Source organism: Brachyhypopomus gauderio, unplaced genomic scaffold (assembly GCF_052324685.1).
Source record: "Brachyhypopomus gauderio isolate BG-103 unplaced genomic scaffold, BGAUD_0.2 sc121, whole genome shotgun sequence".
NCBI lineage: Eukaryota > Metazoa > Chordata > Actinopteri > Gymnotiformes > Hypopomidae > Brachyhypopomus > Brachyhypopomus gauderio.
In genome coordinates, this window is record NW_027506942.1 from 76,080 (window position 1) to 102,945 (window position 26,866).

The window sequence follows — 26,866 nt, forward strand, 5'->3', positions numbered from 1 at the left end:
CCCCAGCTCCCTGTCTCCAGACTGTAGAACCACTGACCCCAGCTCCCTGTCTGCAGACTGTAGAACCACTGACCCCAGCTCCCTGTCTGCAGACTGTAGAACCACTGACCCCAGCTCCCTGTCTGCAGACTGTAGAACTACTGACCCCAGCTCCCTGTCTGCAGACTGTAGAACCACTGACCCCAGCTCCCTGTCTGCAGACTGTAGAACTACTGACCCCAGCTCCCTGTCTGCAGACTGTAGAACCACTGACCCCAGCTCCCTGTCTGCAGACTGTAGAACTACTGACCCCAGCTCCCTGTCTGCAGACTGTAGAACCACTGACCCCAGCTCCCTGTCTGCAGACTGTAGAACTACTGACCCCAGCTCCCTGTCTGCAGACTGTAGAACCACTGACCCCAGCTCCCTGTCTGCAGACTGTAGAACTACTGACCCCAGCTCCCTGTCTGCAGACTGTAGAACTACTGACCCCAGCTCCCTGTCTCCAGACTGTAGAACCACTGACCCCAGCTCCCTGTCTCCAGACTGTAGAACCACTGACCCCAGCTCCCTGTCTGCAGACTGTAGAACTACTGACCCCAGTGGTATTCTTGTTCTCTCAGACAAGAATAAATGAAGGTTCCAAGCTGGCTTTGAGTTGTTCTGTCTGTGTGTGTGTCTCTCTCTCGCTTTTATTTTCCCACCTTGTGCACAAGGGGCCTGGTGTCCTGGGCCCATATGGTGTGGTGCTGTCACCAGTGGAGAGATATGCCTTTGTAGTGTCCGTACTCAGAACCTCCGTCCCCACGGGCTGCAGCAGTACCCAAAGACTTAACCACGTCACGCCTTGCTCTCAGAATAAATCCACACACACTTTTTTTTTGCTGTATAACACTTTCAGTCTATTTAACAAAATAGTTTTTGTCTTCATAAATAATACACATTTCTCCCCTCCCCCCAACTTTTAACCTGTGAATTCAGAATACACACTATGTCTGGAGATATTTACACATTTGTACATGATGAAGGGCACCTTGGGTTGGTTTTATCTGGATGAAAATCACAGGTTTTCTTTGAATATCACTGAAATAGATCAGCATTTGCTCTGCTGCTATTCCGCAGCAAAAGATTTTGTGATCTTCATCTTTAGTTATACTTAGAGATTCATCTGGTTCTGAATTTAAATATTATAATATTTTCCTGGAACAATAAACATTAATATATGTTTAACGATTTATATGAGAAATTCTAACTTAGTTTGCTTAACCCTTAGTGCCCATATGTAATAAAAGCTGATTGTTTAACAGTATGTTTAATAATAGATACAATTTGTTTTCAGGCACAAATTCAGATAACAGTTTTGTTTAGAAAAAAAGAGCACAATCGTTTATAGCTTCCGTTACTACAGTTAGTCAGTGTCTCAAAAATGGGCGTGGTTCATTTCTACAGAACTGACCGTGCAGGAGGGAGGGCTGGACACAGACACCGTGAGCACGACGTCTCTACACACAGTTTCTCGGATAGTTTCCGCAGACACTTCCAGTGGGTGACGGTCTTTCCGTGTCGCTCGTTGAAAAGCAGGGGCGAAAGTTCGAAAACAACAAAATAAGTTCAGCGTTGTTTCCCGCTCTTTTTCTTTCGTGATTGTCAAAAAAGAGCAGACGACAGACGGTTCTTCGGAAAGCGCACAGATGAAGAGTCGTGCCTGTATTACAGGTAATATAAGATACCGATCAACACAATTTTATGAACACTTGGGCCTCCACGCACACAGGTCTCAGTGTAAACCAACACATTATTCCAAGAATGTCATCTGCGTAATGCCACTGAAGATGGAGTAATAAGGAAACAGTCAGTACTGCATTTTCACAAATGTCAAACAAAATGAATAAACTAATAAACACTCCAGTGCAATGGATGTGTGAGGCTTTGAGCACCAGTAGAGACCGTGTGTGTTTAGCAAAGGGAGATGCGTCAGGAGATCACAGCTGGACAGCCAGGGATGGTCACAGGCTACATTTGAGGAAGTTCCAAAACCAAAGTCCCCTCACAGAGCTCTGAAGACTCTTACATATGAACCTAGAGGACATGGGGACTTGGCATTACTTTCCAAAGGCCACACACTGGATGAATCGGCCCAGAACACTGCAACTGACACCCTGCCAAGCTGTCATGTCTATGCTGTGTGTCCGTAGAAAGGGCGTTCTCAGGAACCCAGAAGTCCATCCGCGTGTCTGAGAGCTACCAGCCATGGGCCGAGTTTGTTTGTGGAAGAGACATATGAGTGGTGATGAGTTTAAATTGTTTCATTGTAGGGTGGCATGGGGACACAGTGGTTAGCACTGCTGCTCCACAGCTGGGGTCACCTGGGTTCCACTCTCAGCCCTGCTGCTACCTCTGTGGAGTTGGCACCTTCTCTCTGTCTGTCTGGGATGTTTCCAGATACTTCAGTTTCCTGCCATAAAGATATGCACGTCAGGTCAGTTGGCATTTCTAAATTGGCAAAGTGTGCTTGTGCGTGCATGTGTTATGATGGACTGGTTTCCTGTCCAGAGCTGTTTCCTGTGTTGTGTGTGTGTCCTGTCCAGAGCTGGTTCCTATGTTATGTGTGAGTGTCCTGTCTAGTGCTGGTTCCTGTGGTGTGTGTGTGTGTGTGTCCTGTCCAGAGCTGGTTTCTGTGGGGTGTGTGTGTGTGTGTGTGTGTGTGTGTGCATGTCTTGTGATGGATTGGTGTCCTGTCTAGGTTCCTGTGGTGTGTGTGTGTGTGTGTGTGTGTGTGTGTGTGTGTGTGTGCATGTCTTGTGATGGATTGGTGTCCTGTCTAGGTTCCTGTGGTGTGTGTGTGTGTGTGTGTGTGTGTGTGTGTGTGTGTGTGTGTGTGTGTGTTGTGATGGATTGGTGTCCTGTCTAGGTTCCTGTGGTGTGTGTGTGTGTGTGTGTGTGTGTGTGTGTGTGTGTGTGTGTGTGTGTGTGTGTGTTGTGATGGATTGGTGTCCTGTCTAGGTTCCTGTGGTGTGTGTGTGTGTGTGTGTGTGTGTGTGTGTGTGTGTTGTGATGGATTGGTGTCCTGTCTAGGTTCCTGTGCTGTTGGGATATGCTCCACCCTTCCATGACCCTGCATTGGATTAAACAGGTTAGAATACGAATGGATGAATATTTCCATCCACTGTAAATGTTGCATAACAAAAGCAATTTCTTGTCATTTCTACTGGAAGGATGAGGCATCAAAAGCTAATATTTAAGAAAACTATATCACATGGCAACCGCTGCTTTACCAGTGACACAGTTAACTCTTGTCAAATCAAAGGAGAGAAATGCAGGAAGACATGGAGCATGACCTCGAGTCAAAGTCACATGACACCCTGGCAAATATGGCATGAAACCCTCGGCATGGGTGATTCTAGGGGCCGTGCTGTTGCATTCGTTTTCATCTCATTACCAAGCCCATAGATCTTTGATTAGGGAGTTCATCCATCAGTGTTGAGCAACAGGGTCGAAAAGGTTAACTGGGATGAATTCTTGCTGGGAAGGAAATACCTGTGATAGATCGCATGGGCTCGGTGGAATTTGCATTATTTGTATTAATGACTGGTATTCATCATCTCTGAAGAGAAGGTGAGAAAGCCCTGGCTCTGATCCGGTTGGTCTGTCAGCTGGAGCTGAACCTGAGAATCTATAAGCAATACACTAGCTTGGATAACTACGCTGAAGACCTCTGTGCAGATATTCATAAGCATCGCAACACAGAAAAGTCAGCCTACTAGCCTCGGGTGTAGCTCAGGGCTTCTGGAACTGGTGCGTATGCTTAACGTAGTTCAGTATAATCAGCACATAGGGACCGAAAAGCAGCCCTGCATGTCTGGCAGGCTGAGCTACTTAGAGCCAACCCGGGTAATTTATCACCCAATATTGCCCGAATAAAGGAAATCAAACTTAATTACTTAGATAACTTTTTTTTTTTTAATTTGCTTCTGGTTTTTTGTTTTTGTGCTAGAGGGGGGAACAGTAGTAGTAGTAATCAGAATTACTGTAATGAGCAGGAATCAGAACAGTGTTTGTCTTCCTGTCTAAGGTGGCACACTTAGACATCATGAAACGTTCCACCTTCACAGCCTGGTGTGATTTACACGGCCTAACAGTCAAATGGTGTGATGTAACAGCAGCAGTGTCTCATTTACATGGACAGTCTTTGGCTTCCTCTTCCTCCTCTTCCTCTGTCCACTCTGTCCTCTGCACTCTCTCTTTTCCACTGATATAACCTTGATCTTCCTTCCACCAAAAAATGCAACATATCATTAATCAGCAATATTTAGTTTTACAAAAAAGTTGCCCACGCGTCTGGAAACCTTGTTCATGGTTAAAGAGCTCCTCGGAAAGATGGTTATGCAGACACCCAGTGGAGCAAACCTCCAGGACCTGGGAGGTACACACCTCCAGGACCGTTTGGGAGGTACACACCTCCAGGACCTGGGAGGTACACACCTCCAGGACCGTTTGGGAGGTACACACCTCCAGGACCGTTTGGGAGGTACAGACCTCCAGGAGTGTTTGGGAGGTACACACCTCCAGGAGTGTTTGGGAGGTACACACCTCCAGGAGTGTTTGGGAGGTACACACCTCCAGGAGTGTTTGGGAGGTACACACCTCCAGGAGTGTTTGGGAGGTACACACCTCCAGGACCGTTTGGGAGGTACACACCTCCAGGAGTGTTTGGGAGGTACACACCTCCAGGAGTGTTTGGGAGGTGGGTGGCCCTGTTTGAGCTGTTCTGCTCTAGGAGCTAAGCACACTGACACTCATCCCTACATGCCATGTATGAAGGAATAACAGATGAAATCAGAACCGAGGTGCAACCTGGTTTCAAACGTGGTTGTAACAATGCACAAGATATATTGTCTTTGACAAACAAATAACTATCAGCTCTCAATGAGTCATGAAATATAGAAACTTAGTGTTGAAGCAGCACAGGCAAGAAATAAACGTGGGATGAAACCATTTCAGAAAGGCAAACAAACAAACAAACAAACAAACTAACAGGCAGCGTCTCCAGTGGTGCCTGCGGGCGCAGCCGGGGTATGAAGTGTGTTTGCGTGTCTCTGTCTCTGCCTCCGTTTGCCAGCCTTATTGTGCTCCTGCCAGTTACTCCTTCAGTGTCCAGAGGTGGGCGGTCCCTCTGCTGGACAGCGCTGTCACTCACGTGTGCCCCTCCTCTCCTCTCTGAAGGGGTTTCTATGACGACGGCTGGCCGCCGAGGCACTCCCGCCGCAGGCACTGTGCGGGCTTCCACCAGTCGCCGCTATGGCAACGGCAGATGGTGCAGTCGTCCACCTTCACTTCGATGCCGGCTGGGATGATCGTGGTTCCGGCGTAGCAGTTTGGTCCTGCGGTGTGAGACGGATGGGGGAAGAGGGGTGGGGTTATGGAGGGGTGGGGTCAGAGAGACACAGTAATGAGAGGGCGACACACACACACACACACACACACACAGATCTCTGGGCACGCTCAGTTGGGCTTGTGTATGGAACAGTGAAGATCTTTAGCTGAGCTCCACCAGCACCCTGTCTCTCTCACTCGCTCTCACTCTCTCGCTCTCTTACTCTTAATCTCTCACTCACTGTGTCACACCCTCTCTCACTCTCATTCTATTTCTCTCTCACTCTCCCTCCAGTGAATACCCTTTGCATTCTAATGTGTCTGAAGCTTTGGAGTTTGCATGCTCACAGGGTCGGAGCACTGTCTCCACTCTGTCTCCACTCCATCTCTACTGTATCCACTCTATCTCCACTGTCTCCACTCTGTCTCACTTCATCTCCACTGTCTCCACTCTATCTCCATTGTCTCCACTCTGTCTCCACTCCATCTCTACTGTATCCACTCTATCTCCACTGTCTCCACTCTGTCTCACTCCATCTCCACTGTCTCCACTCTATCTCCACAGTCTCCACTCTGTCTCCACTCCATCTCTACTGTATCCACTCTATCTCCACTGTCTCCACTCTGTCTCCACTCCATCTCTACTGTATCCACTCTATCTCCACTGTCTCCACTCTGTCTCCACTCCATCTCTACTGTATCCACTCTATCTCCACTGTCTCCACTCTGTCTCCACTCCATCTCTACTGTATCCACTCTATCTCCACTGTCTCCACTCTGTCTCACTCCATCTCCACTGTCTCCACTTTGTCTCCACAGTCTCCACTCTGTCTCCACTCTGTCTCAGTGGGCCCTTTCCCTACACTGAAGCTGTACTTGTCTTTTTTTCCCACCTTCACTCAGAATTGTCCTCCTGTCTCTTCCCACATGCTCGCACAGGTTTCATGGCTGCTGCTGCAAAGTCCTTAGGCTCCAGACTAAAATAATCTGCAAATTATCTGTTATAGACTTATTACATTCTTATTCTTATTATTCTTATATTTTTATTATTGATGTTATTATTATTAGTAGTAGTATATTTCAGTATACTAACAGACATTTTTACCATCTGGAAAAATATGACTTTTTGTGATTTTTGGGGTATACGATTTATACCATCACGCTGTTGTGTGGTTAACCAGTTATGAGTGAGAGCTCTAATAAATCAGTCTTTAAGTAGCACTCTTGTATTCAAGGCCTGTCATCTGAAGCAAGCACAATCTAATTCATTATTGCTCATTTATGGAGAAAAAGGCCTGGCCCTGTTGAAACGTGTGGTCTGCCTGACATAAATCTTATTTAAATAAATCAGCGACACTCTGTAGCTTAAGGAATATCAATTCAACAAGGTTATTTAACTTTGCAGGTCTGGTCTGCTTGAGTTAGTGTTGATCCCAAAATAATGGTCAGTCATGTCAGGAAGTGCTTCAATCCTGTAGTGTCCTCAGGGATTAAGGTTGTGTTAAATGGTCAGATATGATCTGATTTTGCAGTTTGTCTGGATATTGTCAAAACAGAATACAAATCCAATTAGGGGAAGCAAATGTCAAACAAAATACGTAATTGCACATAATGGCCTGTCACATTCTCATAGCAATATGATAACACGTGATGGCAAAGACATTAACCAATAGGGGGCGCTAGTGATGGCGTGTCAAAATCTAAATGGGTGTGTTTATGCCAAATTAACATAAAATCCTAATAAAAGAGTGATAATTAAGTGAGGAGTGGAAACAGGTGTATTTGAGCAGGGAGCTAACCAAATTCTTCTGGGCTCGGAGCCACACCAGGACCACAGTTGGGAAGTTCCGAGTTAGCCAGGCGTGACCTAACAGTGCTGTGTTTGTGTGCATAGCGGCCTCAGCTGCCTGAGAGTCATATGCGTTCACATTTAGAGGCAAACGTGTGGAGGCCTGTTCTCTGCAATACAGCTGCAACCTGCTGAAAATCGGATTAGTGCAGTCAATCTGTGCTACCATGAACGAATAAACCCCTATGAAAACGCACATAACTAACACCCAGTGGTTTAACGGTCCAGTATAACTTGATGGAAGAATACCTTTTCTTTTTAAAAGATTCAGCATTGTATCAATAGAACATATTACGTTAATTAGGTTGCAGAGATTTGATTTTCCTTTCTGAGGTATTTGCAGGTAATTTATTAATGGTTAAGTGCCCATGCATATTCTGACCTTCTTTTATTTATATGCATATTTTATTGTATGGTGCTCTGTGCACTGTACCCAGCTGCTGTGGCTCGAGTAGTAAATTAGTGGCGCAAATGTCCTTTAAACCCTTAAACAAGTGTTCGTACTGCAGGTTTTTAATGTTGGTTTCTTAGTAAACGTTTCTCACAATGCTACTGGATTGCCGTGTAATTTAGGAAGATGTAATGAATAATATTCTTTCTCACCCTCATCTGCTCATGGATGCACTGTTTGAGGTGGTGAAATTACAGAGGTCAGTGAACATTCAGAAAAGCCTAATATTTGTGGCATTCAAATTGAATAGAACATTTAGAGCAGCACTCCAGGACAAAGCTGATCATTCTTTAGTCTGGGCTTGCAAAAGTCATTTTTTGGCAGCAAATGTGTTCTGCAGAAGCTACACATCCATGGCATTCCCGATCACAGATCCCATCCCAAGGCATTCCCGATCACAGATCCCATCCCAAGGCATTCCCGTTCACAGATCCCATCCCAAGGCATTCCCGTTCACAGATCCCATCCCAAGGCATTCCTGTTCACAGATCCCATCCCACAGCATTCCCGTTCACAGATCCAATCCCAAGGCATTCCCGTTCACAGATCCCATCCCAAGGCATTCCTGTTCACAGATCCCATCCCACAGCATTCCCGTTCACAGATCCAATCCCAAGGCATTCCCGTTCACAGATCCCATCCCAAGGCATTCCTGTTCACAGATCCCATCCCACAGCATTCCCGTTCACAGATCCAATCCCAAGGCATTCCTGTTCACAGATCCCATCCCACAGCATTCATGTTCACAGATCCAATCCCACAGCATTCCCGTTCACAGATCCCATCCCAAGGCATTCCCGTTCACAGATCCCATCCCACGGCATTCCTGTTTACAGATCCCATCCCACAGCATTCCCGTTCACAGATCCAATCCCAAGGCATTCCTGTTCACAGATCCCATCCCACAGCATTCATGTTCACAGATCCAATCCCACAGCATTCCCGTTCACAGATCCCATCCCAAGGCATTCCCGTTCACAGATCCCATCCCACGGCATTCCCGTTCACAGATCCCATCCCACAGCATTCCCGTTCACAGATCCCATCCCACAACATTCCCAATCACAGATAACTGTCAGACACACTGACGGGCACTTGGGTAACATCAACAGAATCCAGCTCCCAGATGACGAGTCCTTTTCCCATTCGTAAGTACATGGAAATGTTTTTTAGCAACAACTTTTGGCACAAAGCCAGGAGACGATGGAAGTGGGGACCTGTCGCCGCTGCCGACACCGAGGACGATTACTCACCGCTCGGCGAGCGCTACTGTCGCCGAGGCAAGGACGGCGCTTTCACCGCCCGTCAGCTCGGCTGGTGGACAGAGACCGAGTGCTCAATGTTAACAGTGTGTGTCATGCTTACGGGCGCAGAAGCCCTGTGCTTGAGTGACCCTGACTGATATTTCATCAGCACACTTTCACCACTTGTTCCGTCAGCAGCTTGAGGTCTTGAGGTGAAATGAGGGCTCCGTTCACAGCGATCAACGGTTTAACAGTGCTGTTTTCTAAACCACTACTTTTCCTGTGCAGTCCTCTAGGAAAGGTTATCACTTGCCCTCTGAAATCAGATTTTTGGTGTGTGTATGGGTGAGTGTGTGAGGATGTGAGCGTGTGAAAGCATGCACACGTGTGTGTCTGTGTCTGAGGCAGAGGGTGATACACAGTGGGAAGATGCTGGCATGTCTGAATCCTTGACTGAGTCCAAGCATTTCCTGTGTCAGAGTTCCTCCACAGAGGAAGTGGCTGGTGTTGCTTTTTTCCTAGAACCTTTTAAAAATGTTTCTCTTCGATGTCATGTAGCTTTGTATCTTAAATTAATTAGCTGAAAAGTAAAAATGTAGTCAGACCTAAAGTCCCCCTAACTTATCCGTTACAGGAACTTCAGCGTTTAGCTTTCCCCTCCGCCTGTCCTGCGCGGTGGGCGGATGTGTGGAGCGGGCCGGGCCGCCTGCCCAGGACACACACTCCACTGCAGTCTCCCTCAAATGCCCCCATCATGAACCTGCTGCTCTCTAATGCCTGCCTGCCCCTGCCCTTACACATGGGTGTGTCTGTGCGTGCGGGCCTGTCTGCGTGTGCGTCCGCGTATGCGTATGCTCCTGTGCCTGCGTGTGCAGGCAAAGGTTTTGTTTATCTTCTACACCTCAACATGTATGACTAAGGCACAACTTGAATGTAGGTCAGCGTGAGCTTGAGGGTGAAACCTGACAAATCTCAAAGTTACAATTAGAGCTGGAATAGGATGGTTCCTCAGACATCTATTTTCAACACATCTCCTGGGGCCATCATACGACTTAACAGCATTTCTTTAGAAATAGGAAGCAAAAACAGGACTGAAGACAGAAACCTGCTGTGGTCTCCTCTCCATCCAAGATGCCATGCTCCGTTTTCAAGAAAATGGAGAATTTTAATTGGCATGGGTTATGCCCATTATCCTCTGAGTCAAGCACTTGTGCTTACTTAAAAGTTATTTTGCTTTTTATTTAGGCTCAAATTCCAATGAAGATATCTTGGAGATATCTTACTATATATTTACAAAATGCACTTATTTAATTACAGTGGTATTTTTGTATGAAAGACATTTTACCATAATGTAGCCTTGGAAATTAAATGGCTCTGTCAAAAGCTTTGAAGGTCTGATGACATACAATATTTTTTCCCAGTCCTTTTTTTAAAATTTACTTCTTTATTTCATATTCCAGAACCAGGGAGGCCTTCAGACTTCAGTGGGTCATCTGTAGGGGTTCAAGTAATCTTTAAAGAAGTAACAATTTTACAACCTTTAAAAAAACTCATCCAAACCCCGCTAATGTGGTTAGCGGCATGTCAATGCCATGGAGATTGCTTACCAGCTTTCATTCTTAATTAACAGGATAATTTTAAATGGAGGGTTTCTTTAGCTTCATTCGAGGACTGTAGCGTAACGTTTCATTTTGCAGTGTGCAAAACTCAGATGGTACTGTGCCTGCTTGCTACCCACACTCAGATGAGTATGATTTTACCCCCATTGTCTTGGGGTAACCCAGTTTCCGTGTAGTTGACTGCACTGTCCAAGGCCACAGATAATGTACTTTAGCTGAGGGACACGTGACCTGAAGTACGGGACATGTGACCTGTCCTGATGGACACGTGACCCTTGCGTTTGGCTGACTCACGCCGGGCTGCTGTCTCTGCTATGATGCCATGCATTGGAATCCTATAATTCTAATTTTGGTGTTTGGGTCTTGCTGACAAGGACATCAGAGCTGGAGCACTCCCCACAGACTAATTAATCCCACTCAGAATGACCTCAATCAATGCAGCAATGATTCTTGCCATAATTCAACATATATTAAGTTTAGACTGAATTAACTACATCTGTTCCACTGGCATGAGTTCAGCAGTGTGAATTTACGTGACATCTGCTCTGTTCAAAGCCATGTTGCTAATTACCCTCCAACTTTTCAGCTGTCAACACCTCTGCACAAAGATTCGATTGTGGCCATTTGTAGATTTATTTATGGTACATTTGAATATGATTGAAGATGTATACAGATCAGAATCCAAATCAAGATTTAAATGGAAGGTAAATGGAAAGTAACACACCTGACAAATTAGTTATCCTGAGTGCATATGTAATATACCAAACAGGCTCATCTGACACAATGGAATACCTACCGCTATGTAGAGAGTAATAGGACAGGGAACACACTGGACTTTCAGTGCTCTGTCCTTGTTTGCATGTGTTTGCGAGTAATCTAATGAGGGCACTCTCATCAGCTCTAATGGCCTACATGCTGATTGCAGCCTATGCAGTTTCTACAGCTAAATTCACATTATGCCATCCTACCCCAAACTACCCCACCTGGACTGTATTGGTTTTATCGCCCCAAAATAGTTTGATCATGAATTTGATCAACATGGACTGAACCACACACGTTTGCACAGGTGGTTCAGTGCATGGTGATACAGTATAGTATTTCATGAGGTATTTGGGAATACTCTGAATCCAAGTCACACTATTTTGTATCTGCAGCATTTTTGTGATTGTGTGCGTGTGTGTGTGTGTGTGTGTGTGTGCGTGTGTGTGTGTGTGTGTCGGCTATAAAAGGAGGCCTTACCGTTTTTACATATGGGACAGCACTGCTCAGGTTCATACACCGGATTGACACACTCTGGGACGGCACAGTCAGCCACCACGCAGTGCACCTCACTGCTGGGCTCACAGCGGCACCATTCACAGGGTGAAGGCTGCAGAGAGACAAACATAGTCACGTGAGGCAGTGACAGCACACGCAGGGTGAGGGATGAAGAGAGACAAACACAGTCACGTGAGACAGTGGCTGCACACGCAGGTTGACTGCAGAGAACGTGCCAGCAGAGTCAAGCACATTCACTACACTCGCCTTGATCAGAGACAAAAGAAGAGCCAAATTGCCTCTGGATTATGAACTTGAAGAGCTTTAGGAAGTAATGGATCGTAAAGACTTCCTTTCCTTGCCATTACTTTCAATAGTTATGTTTAGTCTGCAGGGTAATGCACTGTGCAAATTAGGTCTATAACAAATCACAGAAATTCCCATTAAGTGCATTGTGATACATTTTGGGAGTTTTGGGAGAACAATGAATAAGATTCACAATGTCTGACATGATGCTAATTCAGTGCTTATCAGTAAACCTGCACATGACTGTATTGTCCTACTATGAAATGGAAGTAGCACAATACATGAAGATATTTTGTGAATTTCTATTGTGAATGTGTACTTCAACATCAGTATTTTTATAGCATCTGAAAGACATGCGCCAAAACAAAGTTGTGCAGGAGGGATGGTGTGGGGCCTTCAGGGGGGATGGTGTGAGGCCTTCAGGGGGGATGGTGTGAGGCCTTCAGGAGGGATAGTGTGGGGCCTTCAGGGGGGATGGTGTGGGGCCTTCAGGGGGGATGGTGTGAGGCCTTCAGGGGGGATGGTGTGGGGCCTTCAGTAGGGATGGTGTGGGGCCTTCAGGAGGGATGGTGTGAGGCCTTCAGGGGGGATGGTGTGGGGCCTTCAGGAGGGATGGTGTGGGGCCTTCAGGGGGGATAGTGTGGGGCCTTCAGGGGGGATGGTGTGAGGCCTTCAGGAGGGATGGTGTGGGGCCTTCAGTAGGGATGGTGTGGGGCCTTCAGGAGGGATGGTGTGAGGCCTTCAGGAGGGATGGTGTGGGGCCTTCAGTGGCCTCCACAGACACGTTCCTCTGGAGCATCACAGCATTTGTTTTCTTATTGCCTTCATAAAACTCCAGGACTCTTCAGATTTCCCTTGTCCACTGATTGATGTAAACATGTACCTACACAAACTGCAACACTGTGAAATCTGCACACTGTGCAGTTTTACAGGGCGTGTTGTTTATTGACATGCAGTGTGTAATACTCTGGTGTAAAACACTTTTTCACACTACACTTCACAGGGCCACTGACTTGCCTGCATCTAAGAGATAATTACTAATGCAAACGCAGGACAACCCCCCCCCCCCCCCCCCCCCCCCCCCCCCCAAGGAATCGAAAGGTTTTTGGCAGGCAGGGGGGGCCTCTTGTACACTGCTGGATTATTGTGTGATGGGTGCAGTGCAGCTTTGGCCATGAACGCTGAGCTCACCCCTAGACTCTTAAGCATGCTCATATATAAAGTCCTCTTCTCTGTGGGGGAACATCACAGCATGCGAACTCTTTCAGGTTAAATGCTGCCGCTATCGTCTGACCTTTCCAAGTTGGAGCGCGCTTCTGGACGCACTTCTGGACGCGCTTCTGGACGCGCCCGTGCCGAGCCAATTATCCCAAACGGGACGCGGCTCCACGCTTACGCTCGGAGGCCCGGGCAGCTCTCCGTTAGCAGAAGAAGGGTTTTGAAGGTCACAGGCCTGGACTGGGCTGGACCGGGCTGGACCGGACTGGGATTTTGGCAGCTTCTACTCTCTGTGGCCATGGCCTTTATTCTCGGCCCACTCTGTAATTGGCACTGCGAGAAAGCCAAGTGCTACTAATCTTCTGTCCGGCGTCGATAAGGGCAACCAGACCAGTGGGGCAGAAGCAGGATGTGGTCACGTGAACTTGCCCATGGAAATCAACTTTCATGGAGAAGAGACAAATCAACGCTATGGAAAATTTGACTGAAATGCGTCCCAGATGAAATGGAACAAGGAACTGCTTTTTTTTTTACTCCCTTCTCCACACAAAATGATTCTTTGAACTCTTAAGAGTTCCACTCTATGGGCTAGAGACCTCACTCCTATGGTAGAGGAAGACATTTGTTGGGACACAGTATGGGAAAATATACACAACACCTCCAAGAATCCTGACCACCAGCTCATACACTTTAAATTTACCCATAGGATGTATTTAACTCCCAGGAAACGGCATGCAATGAAAATTATCGCTTCTCCTGATTGTGATTTTTGTACTTTGAATGCTGTTGGGACTTTTTTACATATGTATTGGGAGTGCCCCAGGGTCTCTGAATTCTGGAGACTAATTTCTTCCACCTTGAGCGATATGCTCGAGACTGACATCCCATGTTCACCATCTTTACTCCTGCTCAATGATGACTCCACCTTTACCTTTTCTTTGCAACAAAGGCGCATACTATGGGCAGGACTTACAGCAGCTAAGAAAATGCTGGCACTGAGATGGCAGCCACCTCATACTTTGCCATGGCGGCAATGGGCAAACACTTTTCTGGACATTGTAATGATGGAGAGATCAGTGGCCCGGATGCACGGAGCCAGCAAAAGAACAATTCATTCATGGGATGCAGCATACTCTCTCGTAAAAGGAAAAGTGCAGGACAACCAGCCATAATGTATCAATATGATAATCTATGTTGTCAAATAATAGTTCCCATTTATTTTTATTGTTTTTATTTTACTCTGAGATCCTGAGTGGGTTGGGTGGGGGTCGCCATGGGGGTGGGTGGGAGAGGGACAAATTGTTAGTGTACGAGTATTGCTAATGGGATTCTTTATTCTTTTATTGCCTGTCTTTAACTCTGATTCTCGTTAACACTGTATTGTACATAATTTCTTGGAAAATAAAAAACATTTGATAACAAAAAAAAAAGAGTTCCACTCTATAAAAAACAGAATAAAGACGTAAAACAGACCACTTTGTGAAAGGTCACCAGAATGAAGCATTGTCCAACGGGCAATTCCACAAGACCCAGAGTGCCAGACAGTTGGACACTGTAATCCTGATAATCAGTCAGTAAAAGCGTCCCCCTGGCAGGAAGACAGTCCATCCCGACAGGCAGAGATGTGAACATGACCTGCTACCAGGAAGCCTGTAGGCCATTTTGGATCAAGGTCTACTTCTCCCTAGTCGGTAATATTTTCCCTACAATATTTGGTCCCTATTATATTATTTGGTAAATCAGATGAAAGGGTCATTTTTGAGCATTGAAGACAGGAGACAATAAAGTTTGTTTAATATTCAACATTTTTTAACAGCTCAGTTTTTATTTATTTATTTATTTTTATTAGCATATTTTAACAGCTTAACAGCTCTCGGCTCAATATCTATAAAAGAAAAAGGCTTAAATATGATTTTGTACATTAAGAGTCATGATCCAGCAAGTAAACTGTTAAGGGAGGGGTCTTGCTGTCATAACTCTATTTCTCAGATGCAGTGTAATTATAATCCTGTTGTGACTGGCCCTTGTGTACTTACATATTTGTTATGCACGTCATGCTTTAGTTCATTAAAAGATTAATAAACATTATTCCCATTCAGATTTGCGGCATGTGTCCTGCTGTTTCATGAGCAACTGAGCTTGATCTGGCGAGGGTTCTGAGTGCCAAAGTCTTCACAATCTTGGATGTTTAGCCTAGACTCCCAGATGAATATGCACCCAGTTGTTTAGCCACAACGAGAACCAAGATTATTTTTTCATGCAGAGGGTAATTACTCCGTGTGATGTGACTCACACAGCAAACGTTGTTGCAGTCTAATTTAACAAAAAGGAAATTTCTGTGATTTGGGTTTTGAAAGCCCAGCCTGATCTCATATCTCATATCAGCATCCAAAGCCCCAAAGCTGCTAGCAACAGTTTCCCTGTCGGTGAGTCAGTGTTGGGCATGTGCCAGTTCTGCAGTGTGCTGTAACGTCAGGACCTGCACACGAGTAAATAGTGATTCATCTGCTTAGCACCAATAGTAGGTTTGAGATTCGTTTAGTAAGAAAGTATGTTCAGCAACCACACGAAGACCTTGATATTTAACGTGCTCACACTAATGGAAGTTTTACTATATGGCATTGATCGACACACAGAGCCGATGCTTTAGCAAGCATTTCTATGGAACTAATCACTAGTGACCATTAAGATCTCTTAAGGGTGTTTTTACAATACACTATATGGCTCATGTAAATACTCTTGTCCAGCTGAAAGCAATCAGCAAATCAACAGAGTAATCAATGTTTTAATATCATAATTGCAAAAGCCAGAGTTACCACCAAACCTCGTTACATGTCTTTGAGCAGTGAGTAATTTTGGCTCCATTCAAATCCTGAGGAAAGCAGCTTATAGCCAAGCCCTCCTGCCCTTAGAGCTGTTATGCTGGCCAGTCCCGGCTCAATTTGTCAAGTAATCATCGAGCCCTTGATTACCTGGCTCAGATGTGCTCTCTGCAGGACTTAATAATGCAAAATAATGTATTCCTGAAGGGGGTAATAAGGTGATGACGTGCCTGACTCTGCCCCCTGTGTGAGAGCTACCTCCATGAATCTGGACACACGTGTGGCCATCAGGTAAGTGCTGGCAACACGATCATAAACCTGACGGTGCCTGTGGTGGAAACCAGCCACCATGCATATGACGTTGCCTGTTATGGAACCAGTCACAATACACCTTACGGTGCCTGTGATGGAAACCAGTCACGCTGGGAACTCACCACACAGCTTATTTAAGTGAGTGTGGGTTAATTCCCCATTACTGAGGTCCACACGTTTTTCTCTCTTCATCCGTTGCTGGAAAACGGACAGCACCCTGGGGCGGAACAGCTGGGGTTCATATGGCCTGTTTGACTCTACGTAGGTGAAAGGATGTGGGGATGGAGGGATGAAGCAGCTGAAATGCAGAGGTGGAGCACCTCCGTCCACCAGACGTGGTGAGTGTGGATGCTAGGCGGAGGATGGCGGTCACCCTAGCAACAAATGTTTAGATGTGGCACACGTTGCACTTGCGGCGTAAAATAAGGGAGTGCACATCTCATCGCTTTATTAAGGTGTGCACATCTCATATTTATTGAACAAATTGCAAAGCCTTTTGGGTAATGTAGTCACATGGCATGTGGGCAACTTAGACTTAGACAGTCTTTATTGTCATTCATTGTACATGGGTGTACGCAGAACGAAATTTCGTTGCATTTAGGCTTGCACAGTGTACAACAGAATTTTGGATATATAAGAAAAAAATAATAAACAAAATAAAAATGTATCAATAGATACAATTTCAAAATCAATTTCCAGTAACCCAGGTTTGAGATAAGATTGCAAGAATGTGACAGATGGCATTCCAAGATTAACCAAAATACGTGGTGAGAGTGTCCAAAAGAGATATAGAGTGTGCAGGGGCATGTGTAACACTACTAATAAAGACTATAAAGGGGCTGGCAGCAAAACACTGCAGAGTTGGACACATTACCAGACACAAGAAATACAACCTATGAAGGTGAGAAAAACTCGAGAGAAAAACTTTATAAACTCATTTATAATTTAATTTAGTCTATGACGTTTATGCATTCATACATAAAGGTAACTGGGGATTTAGCTTTTTCAAACCAGTTCACAGCTCCAGATTTTGCTGGCCTACTTGTTTGCTTTTCATCAGTGTTTTAAATGAAAACTATAGCTATATTTCTTCAGGCAAGTGGACTGGAACATCATTTTGAGTGATTAATTTCAGATACTTTTTATAGTCCTTTTGTCTTGAAGGTGTCTGAGCAGTAATTAGTGACTCTCTGCTCTCGTGTGTGAGGAGGCTGTGTGTGCATGTGTGAGCATGTCCAAGCAACAGAGAAAGAGGGAGGAGTTTGTATGTGTGTGTGTGTGTGTGTGTGGGGGGGGGGGCATGAGGTGTAGGTGTTTATGTGTCGGATTATGCATGCTTTTTCTGAGTGGACCACACTGACATTTGCACAAAGCAGAGACTCATCTATCACTTCACTTAGAAATGATTAATCTGTCACTTTAGTACGGTATAATTCTGTCAGCTCTAAGGACTAAATTGATTTTTCTGAAGTTGCAGTCCCTTGACAGTGATGGGTGCTGTATTGTTCTGACTATGTTTATGCAGACACACCTTGATTGAAAAATCATCCATCAAAATAACGCTACCTATGCTTACTAGAAAATAGGGCAACACCCCTCCTACAAGAACTTCAGGGATTGAAAATGCATTGTTTTCTTCAGACATTGGAAGATTTGGTAGAATGAATTCTCACAAACGTCCCTTGAGCTGTGGCTCTATAAAAGATCATATCTAATTTTCTGGGCATCTTTGCACTATGAAATACAAATCTCCTGCAACCCCCATGGTGTATTTTTTCATAACCATGCCCTCCCTTTTCACCCCTCCCCTCTCTCCCTCCGATATTGCCCTGATCTCAGGGGCATGGTCAGGATTGTTGGGAGTCTATGTCCTGGCCCTCGCTCGGCTTTCTGGGATCTGTAGTCCACTCGCTCGCTGCTGGACAGGAGCAAGAGCCACAGATTGGCTGGAGCCCTGGAGGTGAAACACCTAGACATGGTGAACGGCACGGAAGAATACTGTCCAACAACAGAAAAGGAACCATCACCCATCACTACAAGTGCTAGACCCATGAACCCCAAAACTTCACTCATTCTTGCAATCACTTGTTATTATGTCAGGACAAATGGTATACTGGTCAAACCTCTGTCACAGTTTGAAACGGAAATTGATATAGCATATTCTTCTTTATGTAATACTGAATCTCTTGGCCCATGCATGCATGTAACTGTTAGAAAGACATTCATATGTGACTCATCGACATTACACTTTGGGTTTTATATTGAATTTTCACTTTGCTACAGTAATATGCTGCAATTACTGACATATCAAAAGCCTGGAGTCCTGTTTTTCCCTCAGAAGAGAGCCCTCCGTGGACCCGCAAGAGTCACATCTCTGCGGGGCATCACCGTGGCAGCAGTGGCAAGTAAACGCAAAGAGCACCGTGCCCACGCCTAGGGAAATGGCAGAGTGGCCCGCACCAAAGGTTACCCTGTCACCTTCCCTTAATTAGAGCCGTGACGGCCCCTTTACTCCTTGCTCGCAGCTGGACTTCAACGTGCTCTCTGTAATTCAAAGGGACCGATTGAAATCCTCTCCGGACACAAGCACTGACGTGATACACCTTACCTCTTTAATGCCATGAACAAGCTTGCCTGACAGACGAATGAAAAATGCACGTCTGCCGCACGTGTTCTGCTAATTGCCCCTGTCCCCTTTGCACGTGAGATTTTTCGATACTACGTCTTGTTTTTTTTTCTTTTGGAGGGAAATCAATAATACAAGAAGAATGGTGTCGAGGATGATGGGAATTGTCCCTGTCTTGGGACCGAAGGTTGGGGGGGGGGGGCTTGAGAGATTGTAACATTTACATGAGTAAACACAGCTGCTGAAAAAAAAAAGTCCATACATCTAAACACGTAGCTAATCAGTTTAATGTCACACACCAGCCATTCTCTACCTGAGAGGGATTAAATATAAGATTAAAGGAGTTGATCCCAGCGCCCCTAATTAGCAATACGATGCTTAACTTAGCCGCTTTCCTCCAGTGCTAATCATCTAATGCAGTCTTCATGTCAGACAGCTAAAGGCCTTGTTAAATGTTGGGCTAAATGGAGCGCTTGATTTGTCATCTGTATGTGTGTCGCACTGCATCAGTCTTTGGTCCATGCTTTCTAATCTGAGACTGTTACACAGAAACATGAGCCAAGAAGACCCACTTGATTTTCAGTTATTCGACTTGATTAAACATCTCTGAGGATTACGTGGTAAAACGGTAAAGCAGTAATCCTCGCGACCTTTGCCCCTCGGTCACTAATGTCTTTCAAAACTGGAGTGAAACATTATAGTTGTGCCTGCACCTTATAGTTATAGGATGCAAGCCAGAGCTACTTTTAAAAGAAGCAAAAATTGCTGGGACATAATTTAGCATGACAGAAAAATGCTTGAAGGAGTGCAGAAGTTCTATCTTGTCAGTGATTGCCAAGTTGCTGATCAGCCAAGGAATGGTTTGTGCTTTGGTGAATTTAGTAACATTTAAGGCTGACAAATAGTAATCTGGTAGACATCGCACACTCAGTAGAATGGTGGAGGAGCAGCATGAATATGAGGACCTTGGGTTGGGCAAAGCCCTAATTAGCTGGATATGAGGACCTTGGGTTGGGCAAAGCCCTAATGGCTTGATCTGAGGACCTTGGGTTGGGCAAAGCCCTAATAGCTGGATATGAGGACCTTGGGTTGGGCAAAGCCCTAATGGCTTGATATGAGGACCTTGGGTTGGGCAAAGCCCTAATAGCTGGATATGAGGACCTTGGGTTGGGCAAAGCCCTAATAGCTGAATATGTGGACCTTGGGTTGGGCAAAGCCCTAATGGCTGAATATGAGGACCTTGGGTTGGGCAAAGCCCTAATGGCTGAAGATGAGGCGAACGTATGTTGTATATCGCGATCAATCGCCAGTGGAGGGCGATATAGATATGGATCAGAGGTAAATAAACTAAACAGCATTTTTTTCGGCGTGAGAAATCGGAAGTGTGGCGTGTGAAGACGGTCAAATGCGTGTGTCACACGCTCAATGCGTGAGACTTGAGAACACTGCGCCAAATGTACAGCTCTGTGATATTGTCTACTTTTTGAGGGTACTAAGTATTAAACTTTGGTAATTTTACAGTATGTATAAAGAGACAAATACATTACTTTTTTTCTTCTAGACAGAGATGTAGATTCAAATCCAACATCCCACAATCTATTAAAGCAACAGAAAAAAATCAGGCACTCGTACAACAATAGTGCAGTATGAAATATTCATTCAACATTTCTGTGGGCTGTTAAACTGTCTGACGGTAGTAAAGTGTGTAGTGTGTGGCTTGCTTCATAATACATAGGTGCCTGTGTAATGCCCTAGCAATTATTTTTGTCCTCAGGTAAAACCTCAAATTCATTCTTAAACTGGCGTTTCGATAGATACGGCAATCTGAGAGGACTTGGTGCATTCACCCCTGAATGTAGAATCTGAGCTACTGAATTTCACTTTAACAGCCACTGTGTATGAAAGGTGCCAAATAACTAAACATGCGCAGTCTGGTTCAGACCACAAGTGAAACGCAGCTATTCCAGAGATGAAGCAAGGTTGTACATCTGGATTGTAAGAACATTAGTTAATAATTTTCATCAGCTGAATGAAATTTGAGTTTCAATCCAAAATGAAACTTCCTGAATAATCATGTTGCGATCTTTTGGTTTGACATTGGAATACATGTTTTACTCTGCCCTTCTTTCTCAGCAGTGTAAATCGTGACATTCATCTTATCTGCGTTAGGCTGCTATGATAATGCCATTTGGTTTTATATACAGTGACTAACTAACCTTCAATAAGAATTCAGTTATGTCAATGTTATGTTCATGATCTTGACACTCAAAGTCATTGTCCTGTGTGCAGTTATCATGACATGTATCTTCTCATCTTACGTCCCCTTGTTCAGACTTTGGCAAGACGTTTTCTAATCTGATATCATATCAGACCATATCTTGCACATTTCTTGCACGAAAGGTCCAATGTCTGTGTTCCTTCTACATGTATGCACATCAAACATAATCACACGGCAGGCAGAGTGTGCTGATCTAAATTACTTAGACTTGTATATGAAGACAGAATTAATAAAGAATGTGTGGTAATCTTCAAGTTCTGCTCATATATTGAGACAAGGCTAAATCCCACAACCCTTAAACAGGGACTTCTCCAGATTCTGGTCATAGATGTAGATAAGGCAAAATTTGAGAATTCTGAAGTTCCCAGGGATGACTCTTGAGGTGCCTGTCCTGCACTATAACCTGTTTGTGATTATCTGACTCTCCTGTTTGTTTACCAGTGAGCTTTTGTGCCGTTCTGTGGTGGGGAAAACAATATAAAACCAAACAAACTAAAAAAAAACTAAAAAAAAACCTGACATTTATGTTACTGATATCATAGGATTCATTGCCCTCCAGCCTTGGTTCTGGAGTCAGAGTATGTATTAAAGTTGCTTTAGAAGACAAATGCCTACCTGGCCTTGGTGAATGGCTCTTTAGTGAATTGATTTTATTTTTCATATCATGACAAATAAAACCCAAAAGTACATCGTGAAGGTAAAATCAATACTACACATTTATGGGTGATGTGAAGGATCTGGCATCCCGTCTTTGAGGCGCTGTATGGGGCTACAAAGACTCCGCTGTACTGATGAGTGTTTACATGTGTTGAGATGTATTCATACAGTAGGATCCCACTTATAGTACAGATTACCCCTTGTTCCTTCCAACATCTGAATGAATCATTCATTTTCCACACCTACGTGGTTACATAATTGACAATTACATTCAAGCTTGAAGGAACCGATGCAAGCCCAACTTCTTCAGAGAGGAGACCTGTGCTCCAGTGTCTGTGACTACCAAGGGGCCTTAGAATGCTTCTGGATGACAGACTGGGAGGAACATCCACCATAGCCAATAATGCAGTACTCAACATGTACCTCGACTAGTTTCCATAACTCTGTATGTATGCCATGATACGTTTCCCATGAGAAATTCATCTGGAGGCACTTTTACAAGCAGTTCAGTTTTGTGATGATACAACAGAATACAAGAACTTCACTGAATAATCTGCATAACCGGGTAACGTATGTTTTTTTTTTCTCTGCAAATAACCTCAGAACTCAAACTTGGTGGCGTACTGTGCTAGCACCACACGGTTAAACACGAGCAAGGTTGAGCTTGGTGCATTCGTTTTCAAGCCCAACAATTAGGGCTGCACCTTCCTTAAATTTGCTTCACTAATTCGCCAGAGCTGGCCTGCTCAAACCAGCCAACTCGGTGCCTCAGTTGTTTTTTTTGCAGTTCTGGCAGTCCATAAATTGGCATTAGTGAGTAAACTTGGGCTTGTGAAGAGTCTAGCAGGTGAGGAAACAGTTGATGAAGCAGAGGTACTGAGTGCTGGTGTATTTGTTTTAGACTGACAGATCTTTTTAGATATTCTTTTGGTCTGGTCTTTTGGTGCTCCCCTTGCATGATTGATTGGCCTGTCTCAGCGATCAATATAAATATCCCAAATTTAAAGCACGGAGAGAAATGCTCACTGGTGCACACAGGAATCAAATGGATTGCTTTGTCAGGTAGACATAGGCATGACAGAACTGCTTTTCTGTGGTGATGGATTTCTGTTTTAGTGTGATAACTCTCCCATGGGAAGATATACTGTGTGCATGTGTGTCAAATGTTATGGACGTCATGATCTCTTGAAACACATTCGACATTCTGTAATAAGTTTGGTGCAGCCAGTGGCTTCAAAGTTAACACACACTTGTCACACACAGACACACACACACACACACACACACACATCAATTTTCTATTTGATTGGTGTTTTTATCCTATATGTGTTTGATCTTGAGCTTCAATACCCAAGTTGTCACATTCATTCCACCTAATCTCATAGGCTGTACTCTGTGTACAGTTTTAGGAAGGCATTTGAAGATCATATGCAATGTTAATTGAAGTTTCCATTTAAAAGGCCACAGCTGGCTTTTATCAGCATTCAGAAAATTGCTTGCTTAATATATATGTGGAGATTTATGTATGCCATTGCTCAAAACCCTGTTTATGGATTGTAATTTCATAGTAATTGTTTTGATCACTATTTTCACACCCCTTTAGGATGCACATATATACAGTACATTGAGGCAAAAATAAATGTGTGGTACTGCAGTAGGACTAAAATCTGATATATTTGGTATACAGCACTGTTGTCATTGGTAGGGGGTCTGTCAAGTTCAGAGTTATTCACGTCAGCTACCTTAATAGGTTTATTATAAACCATATGTATCCCTGTTTGTGATTTAGGCAGCATTGGAATTTCATTGAATGCACACCTGAAATCTTTGAAATTAGCACTGAAATAGCACTGACATTAGTTTAATGTCTGATAGCATCACCACATTACAGCTGCCCATCTTGATGCAATGTAAAGAATGTAAAGACTGTAAAGAATTTAAAGCATCTTACCTTGAATTCCTCCAGTATCTTGTATGTCTTTCCTCTGTAGTCACAAAAGTTCTTGACCTCTTTGCACTCTGGGCAACATCCATTGTGTTCCACCTTTGCGCACTTCGGGTGGATTTTTGGACATTCGGGTTGATCACACACCGGGCCATCCTCTGTGCAGACGCACGGGCAGTTCGAATGACCGGGGAAAAAACGCTCCCCGAGTTTGTACACGAAGCCAGTGTCATCCACGCAGCCTTTGCCCCGATAGTCGTCAAAAATGATGTCATTGCTGGCCGTTCGCTCGGCCTCGTCCGCGGGGTAGTCCTCGGGACTGACAGAGGCTGGTAAGACAGCGGCGTTGAGGGCGAGCAGTACGACGCAGGTCACTGGGAAGAGGAGGCCCATCCTTCGCCGCGGCGGTCCTGTTGCATTTGAAGCAGAGTGTAATACTTTCTTTACAGACATAAGGTGATCGTACTGCTAATAGCTCATTTTACTTGACGAGTGTCGAATCCATCACGATCACATTCATGACTGATGTCCGCGTGGGTTATTAATTCCACAGACGTGAAGGAATCTAATTCTGCTCTTACTGAAAACGACATTAAGCTCTTTGTATACGATTGCTTTATTTTTCACATAAGCTTGAAACAAGCACGACATAGTAAAGCAACTTTTGTGGATTAATGGTCGCGTTTTAGCCTATCGCATCAGCCCAACAACATCAGTAAGCATTTAATTTATGGGGAAATAAAAGGGAAGCTACTGATAAAGTGATGGCAAATGGATATATCTCCCTGGACTGAGAGGTGGTCGAGAGAGAGAGAGAGAGAGAGAGAGAGAGAGAGAGAGAGGTGGGTTTTTTGTTGGGTGGGGGTTGAGCTATTAAGACCGGTAATAGCTTGCGTTTGCTTTTGATAAGACTCATACTAGCACAAGTATAGAACATACAATTGACCAGAACAGTTGAAACTGAAAATGAGCAGGTGTTAACGGCGGAAGGATATGTCTTCCAGGAATACACATCACTGATGTACGCAACATGTTGCCCCTCAGTTTGCTGCTAATTCCCCAACGCAACGTAACTAGGGGTGCAATGGATTTATGTGGGCATCGTCACCCTATGAACTTCAGTAACTCCGATGGCCTCGAGGAATTGCCATATTTTCTGAGTCATTAAGGAGAGCACAGTGGGATCTGATCCAAATGCTTCTTCCCTCGTGAGGGTTCGTGAGATTAAGCATGAAATGGCACGCGACCGTGGAGTGACTTCAAAACCCTGAACCTCAAAAGGCAAAAGCTACACGACGATGATTCACGGCACGCGAAGCAAACGCTGCAGTATATAACCTGAAATGTCTCGGCTCCGTCCTACTGAGCAATAAACGTTTATAACAAACATGTACACACAACAAATGATATTGAGTCATAGATTTACTTGAACAATAGTCAATTTAGAGCGGAAGGTGGCATGCAAATAACTTTTGCATGCATATACATTAGCTGTATTCGTAAATGATAGACAACGCACGGAACACCGAACCTTTCAACTCACCGCGTTGAAATGTCTGGTTCCACTTTGTTGGAATCGGAAGCGAGCGAGCCCAGAGCACCTTTGTGATGGTGAATACAAAAATCACAATTCCAGCAGAACTTGGTCGAAAATTTCTCTTACTCCAAAGGCGAAATAATCCGAGTATCTTGAATTTAAAATGTAAAAAGATTACCGGTCATGCTCCTGCCCCAGGGTTTTGAAATTGACTTGGGCGATGAGATATCCAGAAAGATATATTATACGTGAACATATTTATCCTTTCCCGGTCATCGGAGTTGAGTGACCGCTCGTTTTGCTATGTGCAAAAAGGGAAAATATCCAAAATAGGTGTAAAAACGATACTTCCTTCTGGTATTGCCTGATTACCTAGTCATCCGCGCGTGGCGTTGAGTGGAATTTCAATCAAGTTCCAAATACTGCAGGTGTATGAGAAACGCCATTAGGTTTCATATCCAACAATCTGGGAATTCAGAGTAAAGATTCCGAACACATAAACTACAAAATTAAGCGACAACGGATTCAAAGTCATTGCGTTTCCCCTTATGCAAGAATAAGTTTACGTGCACTGAAGATGTTCGGCGTCGCACACACTCCGGTGCTCAGTCAAAGAAGAGAAAAGACCAACGTCAGACACGGCGCTAATAAGTTAGGGTGTTACGGACTATGGCGCGGGAAGAAAGAAGAGCAGATCAGATCCGAACACTGGAGTGTTTCATCTCTCCTCTTCGTGTCTGTAAATTCAGAACCAGGGACAGTGCTAGCTTCAGAACTGTCGCTGTCCACTCGGCAGTCTAACGACGTAGACTGACAGTGGAGAATCTTAATATCTCTCCTCTCATGTCTGCGACATTGCCAACCCACGCAACAGGGCACTGTGATATTCATCGGACCTTCCACGTATACTTCAACTTTTACACGATTTATCTAAGCATTTATCTTCAAAAAATTAACTTTGAAGGGCTCTCACCTCCTTTTCAAAACAGCCAAACACTAGCAATGGCAATGATCAAAATGACAGAAATAGCGTAAAAGTATCGAGATGGATGGGACTGTGGTTTAAACTTATCGTACACGTATTTATGCAATTCCAAATAAAATCAAAGAAACCTTGCGACATTGATTTACAGAGGCTAACCCATAGGGGCCACTACTTCACTGCGTTTGGAGTCAGGCTCACAGCATATACTTTAAAGGATATTGCGTTGTGTGTGTGTGTGTGTGTGTGTGTGTGTGTGTGTGTTATATATATATATATATATATATATATATATATATATATATATATATATATATATATATATATATATATATATATGTATATGTGTGTGTGTGTGTGTGTGTGTGTGTGTGTGTGTGTGCGCGACACAATAAAATAAAATATAATGGT

The 26,866-nt window shown here is 44.4% G+C and overlaps 1 protein-coding gene across 2 annotated transcripts; it reads right to left on the bottom strand.

Moving 5' to 3' along the window:
- Positions 1-880: 880 nt before the first annotated feature.
- vwc2l (von Willebrand factor C domain containing 2 like) lies at positions 881-26,259 on the bottom strand. Of its 2 annotated transcripts, XR_013125978.1 has the most exons (5): positions 25,480-26,259; positions 23,943-24,346; positions 11,755-11,884; positions 5,015-5,360; positions 881-2,434 (listed from the first exon to the last, which is right to left on the bottom strand). XR_013125978.1 is itself a non-coding variant. In XM_076993766.1 (4 exons), the coding sequence occupies exons 2-4, from the start codon at positions 24,327-24,329 to the stop codon at positions 5,209-5,211; spliced, it is 669 nt and encodes a 222-aa protein (XP_076849881.1). In that variant the 5' UTR covers positions 24,330-24,346; positions 25,480-26,259; the 3' UTR covers positions 881-5,208. The 2 variants fall into 2 exon arrangements, 1 of the variants encoding a protein (XP_076849881.1); XM_076993766.1 differs by having other exon boundaries at positions 881-5,360.
- Between the last annotated feature and the right edge of the window lie 607 nt (positions 26,260-26,866).